Source organism: Lycium barbarum, chromosome 7 (assembly GCF_019175385.1).
Source record: "Lycium barbarum isolate Lr01 chromosome 7, ASM1917538v2, whole genome shotgun sequence".
Taxonomy (NCBI): domain Eukaryota; kingdom Viridiplantae; phylum Streptophyta; class Magnoliopsida; order Solanales; family Solanaceae; genus Lycium; species Lycium barbarum.
Window position 1 is genome coordinate 65112986 of NC_083343.1, and position 16389 is coordinate 65129374.

A 16389-nucleotide genomic window follows, 5' to 3' on the forward strand; every position below is an offset into this window, starting at 1 on the left:
TAAAAAACGAGATTATGAACTTTGGAACGTATTCTGCTAGCACAAAAAGTAGATTTAGATTTATCATTGATTTGTGTTCCAAGTTGAATAGGTGGTTACTGTAATTATTATTATTATTATTATTATTATTATTATTATTAATAATAATAATAATAATAATAATAATAATAATAATAATAATAATAATAATAATAATAATAATAGAGCACTACTGATGTCTTTTAAAAGTAAAAGGTAAAAAATGATTCTCTTAATAAAAGTTAGAGTAAAAGGGATTGACCTTTTGTTGATTCCATAATATTCTGTTCATTCAGAATTTGCTTAGTTTTAGTACTTATATTTTTCAATCTCATGTTTGTGGTATGGTAAAAACTTTTTTTTCTTTTTCTTTCTTCTAACACAACTAGGAGGGTTTGCAGTATTTAAGCTAATAAATGTTACCTTGGTGTTAAAGGGTCTCTTTTCTCAAATATTGATCAATAGATATATTAAAATCCTAGTTAACAACGTAATGGATCATGTTTAATTTGCACCTGAGTGTATTTTGGACTCGCATCTCATATATAAGGATACAAGGTATAAAGATAATATTTTCATTAGGCTCAAAATTCTAGGTGTGGTATGCAAGTTGAGGTCGCGTTTACACGCCATGACGCGTGTATGTCGAAGCTGAGGTCGCAACTATGCGTCTTATTTAAGATTAATAAAAGTTTAACATTTTTAGCAAACCATAGGCATAGCTAATAAATACATTTTTTCCATAAATAATTTAAGCCGAACACAAGTTGATAAAGCGACTGTGCTAGAACCACGGGACTCGAGGGCTGCCTCATACCTTCCCCTCGGTCAACAGAATTCCTTACCCGTACTTTTATTTTCGTAGACCAATAAAAATAGAGTCATTTCCTTTTGATTAGGGATTCATAGGTGACTTGGAACACCGAAACTCAATTCCAAGTGGCGACTCTGTAAAATAAATAGTCCCTTTTCAAAACGTCACTTTAATTGGAAAAACCCTTTTTAAACCAACAAATTAAATTAATTTATTTTTTATAACGGAAAAAAAGGGGTGTGACAGAGAGTTGAAATGCATGGATTGTAGAAAATATGGTCAACTAGGTCATGAATGATGAATAGTGACATTTTGAGGAATAGTTTGAATTGGATCACGAATGTTGTTGTGTTGTGATATGAATGTGTTATAAATGGTATTAAAGATCATGAACTAGACACTTTAGACGGATGGACGAAGTTGGGTGTTATGACCTTGAATATGGATGAATTACAAGCAAGTTGAGAAATCTAGATAATGTGGATAATGTGAATGACTACTGGCCATTGTTATGATATTAATGAAGGTAGAAACGGTAACATTGGAAGGGGACGTGCAAGCGTAGAATAGACCGACGAAAAGGTATGTAAGGCTAATCCTTCTTTCATAAGGCATGGTTTCTTGGCCAAATCCCAAATTCCTCTATATGAGTATGTTGTTTCCAAATGATTGATATTCCGAGCTCATAAGCTCACGATCCTTGATATGTGCTCCGATTGTACTACGCACCTCATACGACGAGTAAGCCCATGATATAGAAGTAACGATAATGATGACGATAGTAACGATGATGATATTAATAATGATGCTAAAGGTGCCTACGGGCTATTATACTTATATGTGCCTATGAAAGGCTATAATGAAACCCCGAGCTTATGACACCGGTTAGAATATATGTATATGAATATGTATAAAGTATGTATACGATTACGAAATGCGCGCACACCTCTGCAGATGGTACGGATAACCCTGAAGCCTTGGTAGGGCCAGGTATGAGTAACCTTGAGCCTTGGTTGGCCAAGTATGTATGAAACACCGATCCTATGAGGTCGGGTATGCTATGTAAAATGCTATGTATATGAAATGACTAAGTATATAATATGAATATGAATGTGATAAGACTATGTATGAGAATACGACTAAGGACATGTATACGAATATGAGCACGAGTATGGTACGAGTACTATTATGGAATACGGATGATGACGTAGGTGTACGAATACGTATGAAAAATGGGAAGCCCCTATGAAAGGCAAGTAAGTGTAATGATGATGATGTTATTGTCTCTCCACCTATGCTATTTCATATGTTGTTCCTTATGCTTATATATATCGATTTTGATCATGCTTTACATACTCAGTACATTCTTCGTACTGACGTCCTTTTGTTTGTGGACGTTGCGTCATGCCCGCAGGTGCACAGGGAGACAGACTTGATCCATAGCTGCTTATCCAGAGATTACATAGCAGAACTCCATTTCTTCCGGAGTCATAGCTTTTGGGTATTCATTCTTTTGTGTATATAAATATGGGCATAGCGGTGTCCTGTCCCGCTCATGTGATATGTTATACTCTTCTTAGAGGCTCGTAGTCACGTGTATGTGTTTGGATATGTCTGGCCTTGTCGGACTATGTTTTGTATATCATTTTGTCGACCACGTTGGCCCATGTACATTGATGTGGCATAGATGCCTATGATGATATAAATGTGCTGTTGTCCAAATGGGACTAGGTGACGAATGAATGGAAATGTATCATGATCTTAAGTCCATATACTGGTGGAATGGAATGAAGAAAGATATAGCGGAATTCGTTGCTCAATGTCCAAATTGTCAACAAGTGAAAATCGAGCACCAAAAGCCGAGTGGATTGTTGCAAGCTATAGAAATCCCAACTTGGAAGTGGGAAGTGATTAATATGGACTTCATTTCAGGTTTACCCCGTTCTCAGCGTAAGTATGATTCCATATGGGTGATTGTGGATAGACTGACAAAGTCAGCTCATTTCTTACCGGTCAGAACGACCTATGTGGCAGAAGATTATGCAAGGCTTTACCTTAAAGAGATAGTGAGACTCCATGGCGTTCCGGTATCTATTATCTCCGATAGAGGGACTCAGTTTACGACTAACTTTTGGAAGTCTTTCCAAGAGGGTCTAGGGACCCAGGTGCGCCTTAGCACGGCCTTTCATCCGCAGACCGATGGGCAAGCTGAACGCACCATTCAGACTCTTGAAGATATGTTACGGGCATGCATGATAGATTTTGGAGGAAACTGGGATGACCATTTGCCACACATTGAGTTTGCTTACAATAACAGTTATCATTCTAGTATTCAAATGGCACCGTACGAAGCTTTATATGGGCGAAAGTGTAGATCCCCAATTGGGTGGTTTGAAACAGGGGAGACTAAATTGATAGGGCCGGACCTGGTCCAGCAAGCTATAGAGAAAGTCAAGCTCATACAAGATCGGTTGTTAGCAGCCTAAAGTCGTCAAAAGTCTTATGCGGATAATCGTCGAAGAGACTTGGAGTTCAAAGTGAAAGATTGGGTATTCTTGAAAGTGTCTCCTATGAAGGGTGTAATGCGATTTGGCAAAAAGGGGAAGCTTAGTCCCCGGTATATTGGGCCATATGAAATTGTATGAAAGATAGGCAAAGTGGCCTATGAGTTAGACCTACCTCCAGAATTGGAGTCAGTCCATCCAGTATTTCATGTCTCAATGCTTCAAAAATGTGTTGGAGATCCCACTAGGATCGTCCCAGTAAATGATGTTCAAGTGACAGAAAAGCTATCTTACGAAGGGGTACCCATTGCCATATTAGATAGGCAAGTACGGAGGCTTAGAAACAAAGAAGTGGCCTCGGTTAAGGTTCTATGGAGAAGCAGTAAACGAGAAGAGATGACATGGGAAGCAGAAGAGAGTATGCGATCCAAATACCCGCATTTATTTCAGCCCTTAGAAGAAGTCCAAGATGAGACGTCAAGATCATAAGGTATGCATGTTTTCCTTTTATGTTTTCTGGGTCGTGTGTGGCCAAATTTTTATGCTATTGTGTTGTGGCCCTGTGAGGCATCGATATTATGGGTTTTTGTGGCAGGATGGTAATGCCATATTATAGGGGAAACTCTGGCGAATTTTTTATAGAATTCCCGAAGGCTTTAACATTCGAGGACGAATGTTCTTAAGGGGGGAAGAATGTTACATCTCGAAAAATCTTCCGTTGATACGCAAGTGAATGACCTTGTGATGAGCACGAGTGTATGATGTTTCCATGAGTAAGAAACGACATTTGATGACCCTAAATAAGATTCCAAAGGCAATTGCGATAAGAGATAGGTTATGCTCCACAATGACTAATTATAGGTTTTGGAAATGTGAAAAGTTGCAGGCTTGCATTCTGGCCAGTTGGTCATAAAGTGAATACGGACCGTAAATTGGTATACGGTCCGTAAACTGCCATGTCATATTTTGGCTTCCAAAACTTCAACTTTCTACCAATTGATCAAATGGTTAAATACGACCCAAAATACGGACCGTAAAGTGGTTTACGGCCCGTAAACCGTGATCGTAAATCACCATGCTTCAGCCTGAGTTTCTGGTTCTGTTATGATTAAATACGACCATGAAGGACGGTCCGTAAACTGGAATACGGACCGTAAACCAAGTTTACGACCACTGTGCACTTCAAATCAGATTTTCAAGTCATTAAATAAGGGGACCAAGGCTTATTTCATTTCACTTCTACATCACACCCTTCTCTCTAAAACATCTCTCTACATTTATTCCACAAGAATTCAAAGATATTTGATGACCAACAACATAAAACAAGTAAATCAAGAGTAAGAAAACCATCAAAGATCATCCAAGGTCAAGAAATCCAAATGGAGATAAACTAGGGTTTTGCTCAAAGTGGAGTATTATCAACTAAAGCTTGTTCCTACAACATCTAAGGTAAGATTCATGATGTTTATATGTTGTTTAAGATATTGGAGAGTTGAAATACTTGGAGTGTAGAAGAATATGGTAAAATGGGTCATGAATGATGAATAGTGCCCTTTAGAGAATTAGTTGGAATCGAATCATAATTGTTGTTATATTGTGACATGAATGGGTTATAAATGACGTTGAAAGACCATGAAATAGACATTGTATGTGAATGGACGAAATCATGTGTTATAGCCATAGATATGGGCAAATGAAAGTAAATTGAGGAATGTGGATAATGTTAATGACTAATGGCCATTGTTATGATATTGTGAATGTATTGTTGACGTTTGGGAGTTGAATTATGATGTGAAGGAAATGTTGTCCGATTTTCCCCTAGTTTTAGCCATGTGTGCTAATTATCGATTCTAATGATAGTATGACTTTAATGAAGGTCGAAACGCTAACGTTGGAGGGGAACGCGCAAGTGTAGAATAGTGTGACGGAAAAGTATGTAAGGCTAACCCTTCTTTCATAAGGCATGGTTCTTTGGCCAAACATCTAAATCCTCTATACGAGTATGTTGTCTTCCAAATGAATTGATCTTCCGAGCTTGTAAGCTCACGATTCTTGATACGGTACGATTGCGCTACGTTTCTCGTATTACGAGTAGGCCTATTAAGGTAGAAGAGGTGAATGACGATAGTAGTGATAATGCTATTGATGATGACTATAATGATAATAACGATGACGATTATTATAACGATGATTAAAATTAAAGATGTTTATGAGCTATTATGTATATGTACGACTATTATAGAACCTCGAGCTTATGAGGCCGGGTATGATATGTAAATAAGTTTGTATACGATTACGTAACGCGCGCGCACCTCTGCAGAGGGTACGGATAACCCTGAAGCCTTGGTAGGGCCAGGTATGAGTAACCTTGAGCCTTGATTGGCCAAGTATGTATGAAACACCGATCCTACGTGGTCGGGTATGCTATGGAAATGCTATGTATATGATATGAGTACGAATATGATATGACTATGTATATGAATGTGAATAAGGGCATGTATACGAATACGAGCACAAATATGGCACGGGTACTATCACGGAATACGGATAATGATGTATGTACACAAATACGTATTAGCAAGGGAAAGTTCCTATGAAAGGAAAGTAAGTGCATATGACGACAATATTGTCATCTCCCATCCTATGCTATTTCTTATGTTGCTATTTATGCTTCTATATTGATATTGATCATGCTTTACATACTCAGTACATTCTTCGTACTGACGTCCTTTTGTTTGTGGACGCTGCGTCATGCCCACAGGTACACAGGGAGACAGGCTTGATCCATAGCTGCTTTCTCAGAGGCTTCACAACAGAGCTCCGTTTCATTCGGAGCCATAACTTTTGGGTACTTATTCTTTTGTGTACATAATTGTGGGCATAGCGGGGTCTTGTCCCGCTCATGTGATATGTTATACTCTCCTTAGAGGCTCGTAGTCACGTGTGTATGATTAGACGTGTCCGGCCTTGTCGGCCTATATTTTGTATATCTTTTGATAGCCTCGTCGGCTTATATACATTTGATGTGGCATAGATGCCAATGATGATTTAAAGAAGTTGTCGTCCAATGGGACTAGCGTGATTAATAAAAAAAGGAGATGTATGTTTAATCGTATGGCTCACCTAGATGAAAGTATATGTGTAAGCCAAGGGTGCCCGGGTGGGCTAGCACCGGGTGCTCGTTGCGGCCCTCTAGACGGGTCGTGATACTCTTCCTATTTATGTTATTACCGGCTTATTCACGAAGATAGAATGGTTAAATAATTGCATACTGAGCCGATTAGTTATGGAAGTTAGAAAACAGCGTGTGGGCTGTTTTATGGAATACTTTGGCGTTGGAAATGATGTTATTGATGTTGGTAATGTTGTTGTTGTTGTTGTTGGTTGCTGAATTGAGAATTCGAGCTAGGCATATAAACAGGGGAGATGCTGCCCGATTTTTGGCAGAATATAAAATAGTTTGATTTGAGAACTTGGAACAAGTGTGCTATAAAGAGGCTAATGTTAGTGTAAATCCTCTTAAATGTAGACTTACGAGCTCGGACGCATAAGCGTAGCTAATAGAAGGTCGAACAAGTATGCTAAGGCTCGTCCCTTTCTTTTAGAGGCATGATTCCTATGTTATGACTTCATAAATGTTTCCATATCTTCCTTGTTTTCAAAAGTTAGATGTTTATGACTCCAAGGCATAATTCCTTTCCTAATAATTCATAAATGCTTTCCAAAATGTTCGTATTTCCAAATCAGAGATTTATGGCTCTGTAAGGTCTTATGATAACAACGATGAACCTGTTTTCACAATGATACTGATGATGTCAAAGATGAGAATATTCTCCTATGATGATTATGATGATGATGATTCTGTGTTTAAAGGTTCCAAGTTTGCGATTTCAATGACGATATAAGAATGTTGAGCTATTTCTTGATTTCTCAATTTTATTCATGGATGATGACTATTTTTAAAGATTCCAAAGTATATGAATTGACGCCTTATGAGATTTATAACCTTATTCTATGTTTTCTCTAGATGCTATTCTTCATTGGTAGTCTCACCTTATAATAATTATTCCTTCAAGGTGAGATAGAGCGATGATGACTATTCCATAACACAATCGGAGGTTACCGACCTTACGTCACTCCGATAAAGACATAACTTTTTTTGGGCTCTCACGCATGCTGCTTATACGATATATGTATATGATATATGTATATGTATATGTATATGTATATGGGGAATATGGGAATAAGGGCGAGGCGCTATAGTCGCATGGCCACCTGATCAGTTGGTATAATATGACATGATATCATCCCGGACGCAGGATGCCCGGACGTGGGGTATATGGTTAATGGATCGGAGCCGATGTTCCTCGGTAATATGATATGTTCTATTTTATGTATACATGTATAAGAAATGTTTTTCAAAGAAAGCTAAGCATACATGGCATCTGCCCTAAGAGGCATCCTGATGTACAGGTTATTCCCTTATCTCATGTTGTGTTCCGTATTTTTTATTATAGTATTGTTCATGCCTTACATACTCGGTACATTATTCGTACTGACGTCCCTTCTTGTGGACGCTGCGTTCATGCCCGCAGGGTCAGGTAGCCAGTTGGGCGATCCACAGCAGTAGGACCTCCCCTCAGCAGTAGTCAGTACGCTCCATTGATCCGGAGCTGCAGCTCTTTTTCGTATGCCATCTGTTATCTACATATATGGGTACGGCAGGGCCTTGTCCTGTCCTTTCTACAGTCTGTATTCTATAGAGGTCTGTAGACAGTGATATGTAGTCGTGGTGTTATGCAGCCTCATCGGCGCTAATTTGGTCGCACAGTATATATAAATATATATATATATATATATATATATGTGTGTGTGTGTGTGTGTGTGTGTGTGTGTGTGTGTGTGTGTGTGTATGTATGTATAGCGGCTGAATTGGTCTACGCTGTTACTGTCAGTATTCATGTTTACGCTTATGTGTATGTATTGGCCGTGAGTTCTCGATGTGGTGTCTCTTGTGTTGGTTGTTCAGGAGACAGTATATCTCAGTTACAAATTGTGTATGGGCCTAGGATAGTCAGTGAGGAGTAAATGTCAACATGGGAGTGCTCGGCCAGTAGTGGTCGGGTACTTGTCACGGCTCATCGATTTGGGTCATGACACCGGCATCGTTGTTGCATGGCCGATTCCGATGTTATTCCGGAATCATTGTTAGTGCATGGGCTCCGCGGGTCCCCCAGAGTGGTGCCGGTGAGACTCTCCCTGTGAGCAATTAACCAGGGTCCCGTTTGTCTGTTGGGCAAAGATCCGGGACGGGTGGAACTTAGACTTTACGAGTCACACTGAGTTGTGAAACCGAGACGTCGATATTTCCATCCGGAGTACATGTGTACACCTCATTTGCATGGCATTACATCTCATCTATTCCATTATTACATTGCACTACATTGCATTATGACTTGATTGAGATATTGTGATGATTGGATTGTGATGACTCTGTTATGATGATGGATCGTGATGATTCTATTGTGATGATTGAATTGGATATATACATATTTCGAACTTGGTGTACTTGGGTTTAGAGGCTTTACGTAGACGATGATGAATACTTGGTCGTGATCTTATTATCTTATACTTGTTGGATTCCTTGCTATCTACTTATTTTCTGAATTGTGTTATCTATGCTTGGTCGGCCGATGATGCCTACCAGTACTATTGTTTGTACTGACCTGCACTTGCTGCATTCTTTTCGGATCTACTTCTCTGACTCGTGGTTGATCGACTCTTCAGCTTCCACTCGAGTTTTCCAGGGTGAGCATGGCGTCCGCTGACCTCGAAGACTCTTCTGTTACTTATATCTTGCTTTCCATTCAGAGACATGATTTAAGACTACTTATGTATTATTATTCAGACCTTGTATGACCAGACCAGATACTGGGGTGGATTTCATTTAATTCCGCACTTGTTAAAATTATATTATATTGTGAGACTTACGTTATTTTACTTTCTTTTGCTATTTTCTATTATTGTCAATGTTGAGTTAAGGGTTCGCCTACCGAGGTGGGAAAGGTAGGTGCCCGCATGACCTAGGCTGAAATAGGTCGTGACAAGTAGCTAGTGATGTCCAAAGGCCCCTGAGTTTGGTCGTTGATTTATTTTTGAAGTTGATACAGTTTTGCTCCGTTAGTTTAATCATATCGGTCTTCTAATTCTGCCAAAGTTCCTTGGCATTGTTGACATATTACATGCTATCTGCTATGTCCTTCAATAGTGAGTTTAGAATCCACGAAGTGACCATATCGTCGATCTTTCCCACTGATTAAACGTAGGATCATTTGAATCTGGCTTTTTGCACTTCCCATTAGTGAAGACCATTTTGTTCTTCACTGAAAAGGCTCGCAATATTCCCATTCTCCATGATCAATATCCAATCCCATCAAAAGGTAGAGGTACTAGAGTAGATCCAACGCTTTCAGACAAATGCATGTACAGTGGATCAGTTGAATCCGACGTCTCCTTATCCTTAGCCATTGATTTTTGGTTCAAGAAGAAATTTCACCAACGGAGAAGTAAAAGTCAATCGAAAGAAGAAGTTGAACAGAAATTGAACTAGAGAACTGTGAGAATTGCAATAAGATCCAAATAGAGTTGCAATAATTGCAACAATTGCTAGAGAGAACTGAACAATTGTTTTCCTATTCTAGGTTCCTAAAGCTAGAAACAACGAGGTTGAATCGATAAGCTGAAAATCACATTAGCGATGAAATGATGCGGAGTTGAAAGTTGTAGCTCTGATACCATGTTGTATGAGGTTGAATTGAGAAAAAAAACAATTTCAATCTCCATTGAAGAGAGGTCGAGCTTCAGAGAAGAGGGGAGAATATGGGAGGAAAAAGATATTTTCTATTGATGTAAAATGAGTAAAGTACAAGTGCTATCTATGCTATATGCATACACAACCGATTTAAGCCGAGACCTACAATTACAGAACTAACCTTAGTAATTAACTAACTGAGTTGTAAATTAATAAATACAACTGTAACTAAGTGGTACTAAGAACTAACTAGTTATAAACTTAATCTCATAACTAAGTGGTACTAAGAACTAACTAGTTACAAACTTAATCTCAAAAACCAGTTGAATGTGAGAAATGAGCTCCAAGGTGGAAATCATTAATGAGTATGAAAAACTGAAAATGATACGCCAAAAAATGATGAAACTCCGATTGGGTGAGCTGAGAAATCGAGAGAAAAAATCAAAATCAATTGAAAGATTACATTGGGTAAGATTCTTTTAAGGGGTTACGAACCATGATAGAGGAGATTTTGAGGGAAAAATTAGTAAACAAAAATGAAGAAGTAAAACTTGACCTCAAGGATTGTCTGTATCCGCTGAAAGAGTTAGATTATCATTTTAGGCGTAGGCTTTCCCAAAGATAAAATTGCTACAGTTTCCATTCTAAAAACCATCGCCAAGAAATTAGATAACTTCAAGATGCAGGTAGCTAATTCTGTTAATAGAAGCCCAAGACATTGGACAGTTGCCATGAACATCATTTCAACCTAAAGAATATACATTTCATAATCGTATACGTTTTGAATAAGATATCAGTGTACATACATGTTAATAAATACACCATCTATGATCCAATGGTACAATTGCAGGCCTTTGTGATGCCAAAGGCTTCAATGCCTGTATACATTTTGAATTCATGAGACTTCCCATAATAGACTGAACCACAAGCTTGTTAATTTCAGGCCACCATTCTACATGAATTCACAAAACCGTATATTCCTATCTGCACTTGACACTGCTTGTGTAATATCATCAAAGATTTCACCTTGAATCTACAAGTGTGGGGAAGCAATATTGATTTAGTTGCCACATTTATGCTTCTGGAAAAAGACGTGGATCTGTTCAGCACAATTTGGCTTCTTTTATTGACAGTGCTCGAACCATTTTTGTTGGTTATTTGCTTGAGGCTTGAGAGAGAACCATTTGATTTCTCTATAGGATAAACTTGTTCATAGTTGTCCGCTGGTTGCTTATCCTCCAGAGCATTCAAGATTGCCCTACCATCATCTGAAATTTTCTTGGCCTCGTTAAGGAAACCAATTGATCGCCATGCATCTGCAACAAGTTGAAGAGTATTCTTCGTGGGAGATACACCCATCTCTTCCATAATTTGGAGGAACTCCTCAGCCTTCCATGGTTGTTGTGCTTCTCCATAACCCCATATGAGGGTCTCAAAGGTTTTCAAGTTAGGAGGTACATCCATTTGGCACATCCTTTCAAATGCCCTCAGAGCATACTCCATTTGTCCAGCACTGCACCATCCACTGATGATTGTTGTGAACATTACAACATTTGGATGTACACCTGATGAAGCCATAACTTTCAAGAGTGCTCCGGCTTTTTCAGGTTCTCCAGCACGCACATAGCCTTTAGCAAGAATGCTGAATGCGTGGCTATCAGGTTCTATACTGGCCTTAATCATGTCATCAAATATCTCTTGGCATTTATCCATAAGTCCAGCTGAACTCCATGCATTCATGATAGTACTAAATGTTACCACATCTGGTTTCACCCCAAACTCTTCCATCAAAGTAAGTGTCTGCACATTTAACCGATGAATAAGAAACATGTCATGATCAGAATGACGCAACACTCTTTTCTTTTTCTCCTTTTGTTTCTCCACAAAGCTCGAAGCTACACTAAATAACACTGCAGTGGTTTCCACCCTTCTTAAGTATTCAAGGGGTATTTATTTACTCTTTATAGGTGAAAACTGACACTCATACATGCAAAATTAAAATTTGTAGATGAAAAGATACAATGAAGAATGGTTTTCTATACAACTTAATGATCAGTAAATTGCTGATATAAAACCAATATGGATGCATACCTCATCAACACCATTAGTATCAGTGATGTTGAGAAAGCCTTTGATGAGAGAGTTGAATATTACTAGATTAGGAAGTACACCAAGATCCTTCATCCTGTAAACAAACCGCAATGCTTCTGTCATATTTCCCTCTTTACAGTACCCATCCACAATAATACCACACGTTCGATGATTTGGTGGCACTTTGTGATTTTGCATTTGAAAAATCATTGCTTCAGCTCTACCAGTCTCCTTGTTCCGAGCATAGGCCGTTGCTATAGTATTGTAAGTAACAACATCAGGTTTTACACCAGCTGCAACCATTCTGTGAACCACATTCCAGGCTTCTGCAATTTGGTTCTTGTTACACCAAGCTCGGACCAGAATATTATACGTTCTGTCATTAGGTTTCACATTCTCTTCAAGACACATAATTTCCAACAGTTTCAGAGATTCTTCAGGCTTACCAACGATTCCAAATCCTTTAATTAATGTATTAAAAGTGCTGGTTGTGGGCTTACATCCTTTCTCCCTCATTTTCTGGAACACTTTCATTGCCTCCTTGACATTTCTAGATTCAGAAAAAGCATTTATCACGGCATTGAAGAATATGGAGTCAGGTTTTAGTCCATCTTGCTCCAATTTGGAAAAAAGCAACGGAATCGACTTGAAACGTTTCTGGAGAGTCAAGGCAGCCAAAACAGTTGTATATGTCACAAGTGTTGGCCGATGTCCTTCTTCTGTAAGACCCTTCAATATTGAATGGACCTCTTGTGGTTTTTTCCTCTCAATAAAAACATTCATCAGTTTTGTTCTTGAACGAACAATTTGGCAACTCCTACTTTCCCTACAGGCAGTGCAGTGAGATTGACGTGGAGAATTCGCCATAGCTGAAATAAGATGAGCTTGGTTTTCATGTAGATGAGATTCCTGCACACGTTAAGTGAACAGAGAGCTTAAAACATATATACAAGAAAGCATAACTAAGATGTCATCAAAATCCATTCAGTTGTGTGCCAATACCATGGTGGAAGACGCAGAAATCTTCACCTTGCTTGAACTTGTTCCATTCTTCTTTTTCTCAAAAATAATAGACTTGGCTACCTCATTTCCAAATTCTCCCATACTCTGCTTATCACTTCTTAATTGTCCTGCTGCTTATGATGATAGCAATATTAATTGCCTCTATTTATCTATCCCACAGAAATTTACCGCTGCCTCAAGGGAATTTTCCCTGCAAAATGGGAACCTTTTAAGATAGTGATGAATAAAAAAGCAAAAGAACGCCGGGAAACAAGAGTGAGCTGGAAGAAGTTGATGATACCACACGTTTTCGACAAGGACTTTTCCACACCAGAAGTATCAAAAAGGCAGAGTATAGACTTCAGAAGAACTCAACTTGTCAAGCAATTGAAAGCCAATTATCTGAAAGTAGTATTCCAGGTAAACACGTCAGTGTTGGAGCCAGGAGAGTGGAGGGACAGTGGAGGCAACTTATACAGGAACATTCAAAAAATTAGGGATGGGGGCAAGGGAAGAGTATATTTCAGAAGAATTTTCAATTCTTTTCAACAAGTAAACTATTCAATAGTCAAAAAGGCCAGAAACCTACAATTTGAAAAGCTAGATGGGGCCGCAGCCCCTACCTGCCCAAAATCCGCCTAGCTCATCCTTGGCCATGCTGGTATATTGAAACGAAGAATCACTAGAATTAGTGCCATTGGGTTCTATTGTATTACAGAACTTAGAGGTATTCAGTGTGATCCAGTTAAGCCATAATATCTTATCAGTATTCAAAAATGTAACTCGGTTAAGTAAGGACAAAATCAAGTTTTAGATGTACTCATTAGGAAAGAAGGGAAGCCGCCATGTATCATGTTTGCACAAAAGTATGCAGTGGTTGTGCAAGGCAACTAAGGTCATACTAATCCTCAGTGCCAAGATTTTAATAGGAAAATTATGTGCAATTTTACTTTAATCTACTACTCATGTAGACACTGAAGTAACAAGGAATTTGCACAGCTATCTTGAAAGCAACAAATGTCCACTTGCAAGACTTGATAGGTAATTAGCAGTTTGTAACAGACTAAGCTGAAAATGCCAAACATTAGGAGCCCAAGGAAAAACATCTGCCTATTGATAAGAAAGGTTCACAAGAGAGATTGCACTCTGAAATTTAAATGCTTATCACAAATAAAAGTGTTAGGATAGCCACTCAAGGGTGTTGTCAAGCTGATATTTGAGCATGAAATGACAGCAATAAGTCCATGTATGGCTAGTGAGACACTAAGAACCCAAAAATCCATGTCCTGAGCCAGATCCTTGAACTTTATGTGTTCTATTAAATTACTGGATACAAAATATTAGTATTTGTTAATCATTTTTAATAATCAATCTAGATCTGCACTATATATATATACACACTCAAAATAGAAATTAGCTAAGATAAGAAGTATAGGCAATTAATAGAGTGGTCACTGAGTCATTCCATTATTAGCTCCAAAGGGGTAAATTAGTCACCCAAATCCAGAAAGGGAAAATCCGGTAGTATGCAACTTCTAGTTCGAAAAGGTAATTTCCTAAAGTGGGAAGATAATACTACCTCCGTTTCGATCTATGTGAACCTATTTTCTTATTAGTTCGTGCAAAAAAGAATGACCTCTTCTTATATTTGAAAATAATTTACCTTTATGAAATAATTTATAGCCACACAAAAAATATATAACTCATTTAATATCATAAGTTTAATGGTCTTCTCTTTTTTCTTAAATTCCGTGCCCAGTAAATAAATTCACATAAATTAAAACATAGGGAATATAAAATTGCAAGACGGCCACGCGTCAGCAATCTATATGAGTGACGATACTTTTCTACATATACAGGTATGAGCAAAAACTACTGCATTAAGGATTGAGAAGCTGCAATCTGAGAGGACTACAAAGTCAAAGATCATGATATAGGCAAATAAATTAACAAAAACTGGCAATTGTAAACAAACCCAACAACTTCGAGTATTCTTTGAACCACTCTACTGAATTTCCCATATACTTAAAAGAAAGAACAGGAAAGATAATCCATGAATTTTGCAACAAACTGAGATTCCTTGCTCATGAAACAAATTTCAAAAAGTTATAACTTGTAGCTCTGTCATTCACTTTTCTTATTGTTTTAAGCAATAAGCACTTTACCTAAGTAAACAAGATGATAAAAGAGCAACAATTACCATTAGCAGAAAATTAAGAAATTGAGAAGGGCTAGGAGGAAGGGATATGTGGGTACCTGTTGACTATGAGAAGAGAAGAAGAGTTGCATGGTTGCAGATCAGTTAGAATCTGCATGTAAGACATGACATTGTTGGGTAGTGACATTTGTTGGTGCGATCTTATCCACAAATTTTTATCAGAAATCACAAACCGAAGCTGGAGATTTCTTCTTCTATTGAATCTTGAGGCTGCAATTTAAAATGAACACCTATATTTACAAAGCCTAATATTTGTGGCTCTCTGTTTTGCCACGTCTTTTCACCTTCTGTTTCTTCTGTTAACCTTTTTCTACTATTTCTTTCAGGCCAATTTTGGAACCAATGTTCAAGAAAAGGCCTAAAATCACCCCTACTGTTTGGACCAACACTTGAAATCATCCCAGCTTTATTATCTGGAGCAATAATAGTCCTCCAAGTTTTCAAAATTAGCGCACTTCAAGTCCAAGCTAACCATTTTCCATCACATGCCTGGTTTCTAGTCAGGCCGAATAGCCTAGTAAACCCTTGTACTTGTACCAGTTTGACATCCCGGTCTCAATACTCCACGGAGTTTCATCGAGACACTTCTACTTGATCAAAACCTATGTTTTAAACGCCACTAACCGTTGACTGCACATGTGGCAACTTGAGGGTTGGGTTGGTGTCACGACCCAAACCGATGGGCCGTGACTAGTGCCCGAGCTGGACACTCGTACACGAACCTGTTAGCTATAATCAGACTGATACTAGGACAGTGCGAAAAATTTGCAAAAACGTGTTGTAAACTCATAATGCGATATATCAAATGAACCTGTCTCCTGAGGAGTCACAGTTAACCAAACATAACAAAATATGCAAGCCGACAAGGCTGCCACTATACGCGAGAATATCCAAAACGAACTACATCCGTATAGCTGACCAAACCATATAT

The 16389-nt window shown here is 38.3% G+C and overlaps 1 protein-coding gene across 5 annotated transcripts; it reads right to left on the reverse strand.

The window, feature by feature from the left end:
- Nucleotides 1–10888: 10888 nt before the first annotated feature.
- LOC132603462 (pentatricopeptide repeat-containing protein At5g25630-like) lies at nt 10889–15681 on the reverse strand. Of its 5 annotated transcripts, none has more exons than XM_060316547.1 (5): nt 15497–15681; nt 13547–13642; nt 13241–13451; nt 12239–13147; nt 10889–11947 (listed from the first exon to the last, which is right to left on the reverse strand). In XM_060316547.1, the coding sequence occupies exons 3-5, from the start codon at nt 13340–13342 to the stop codon at nt 11087–11089; spliced, it is 1872 nt and encodes a 623-aa protein (XP_060172530.1). In that variant the 5' UTR covers nt 13343–13451; nt 13547–13642; nt 15497–15681; the 3' UTR covers nt 10889–11086. The 5 variants fall into 5 exon arrangements, with proteins under 5 accessions (XP_060172530.1, XP_060172527.1, XP_060172529.1 ...); XM_060316544.1 differs by having other exon boundaries at nt 13542–13642; XM_060316546.1 differs by lacking the exon at nt 15497–15681 and adding an exon at nt 15441–15461 and having other exon boundaries at nt 13542–13642.
- Nucleotides 15682–16389: the final 708 nt, after the last annotated feature.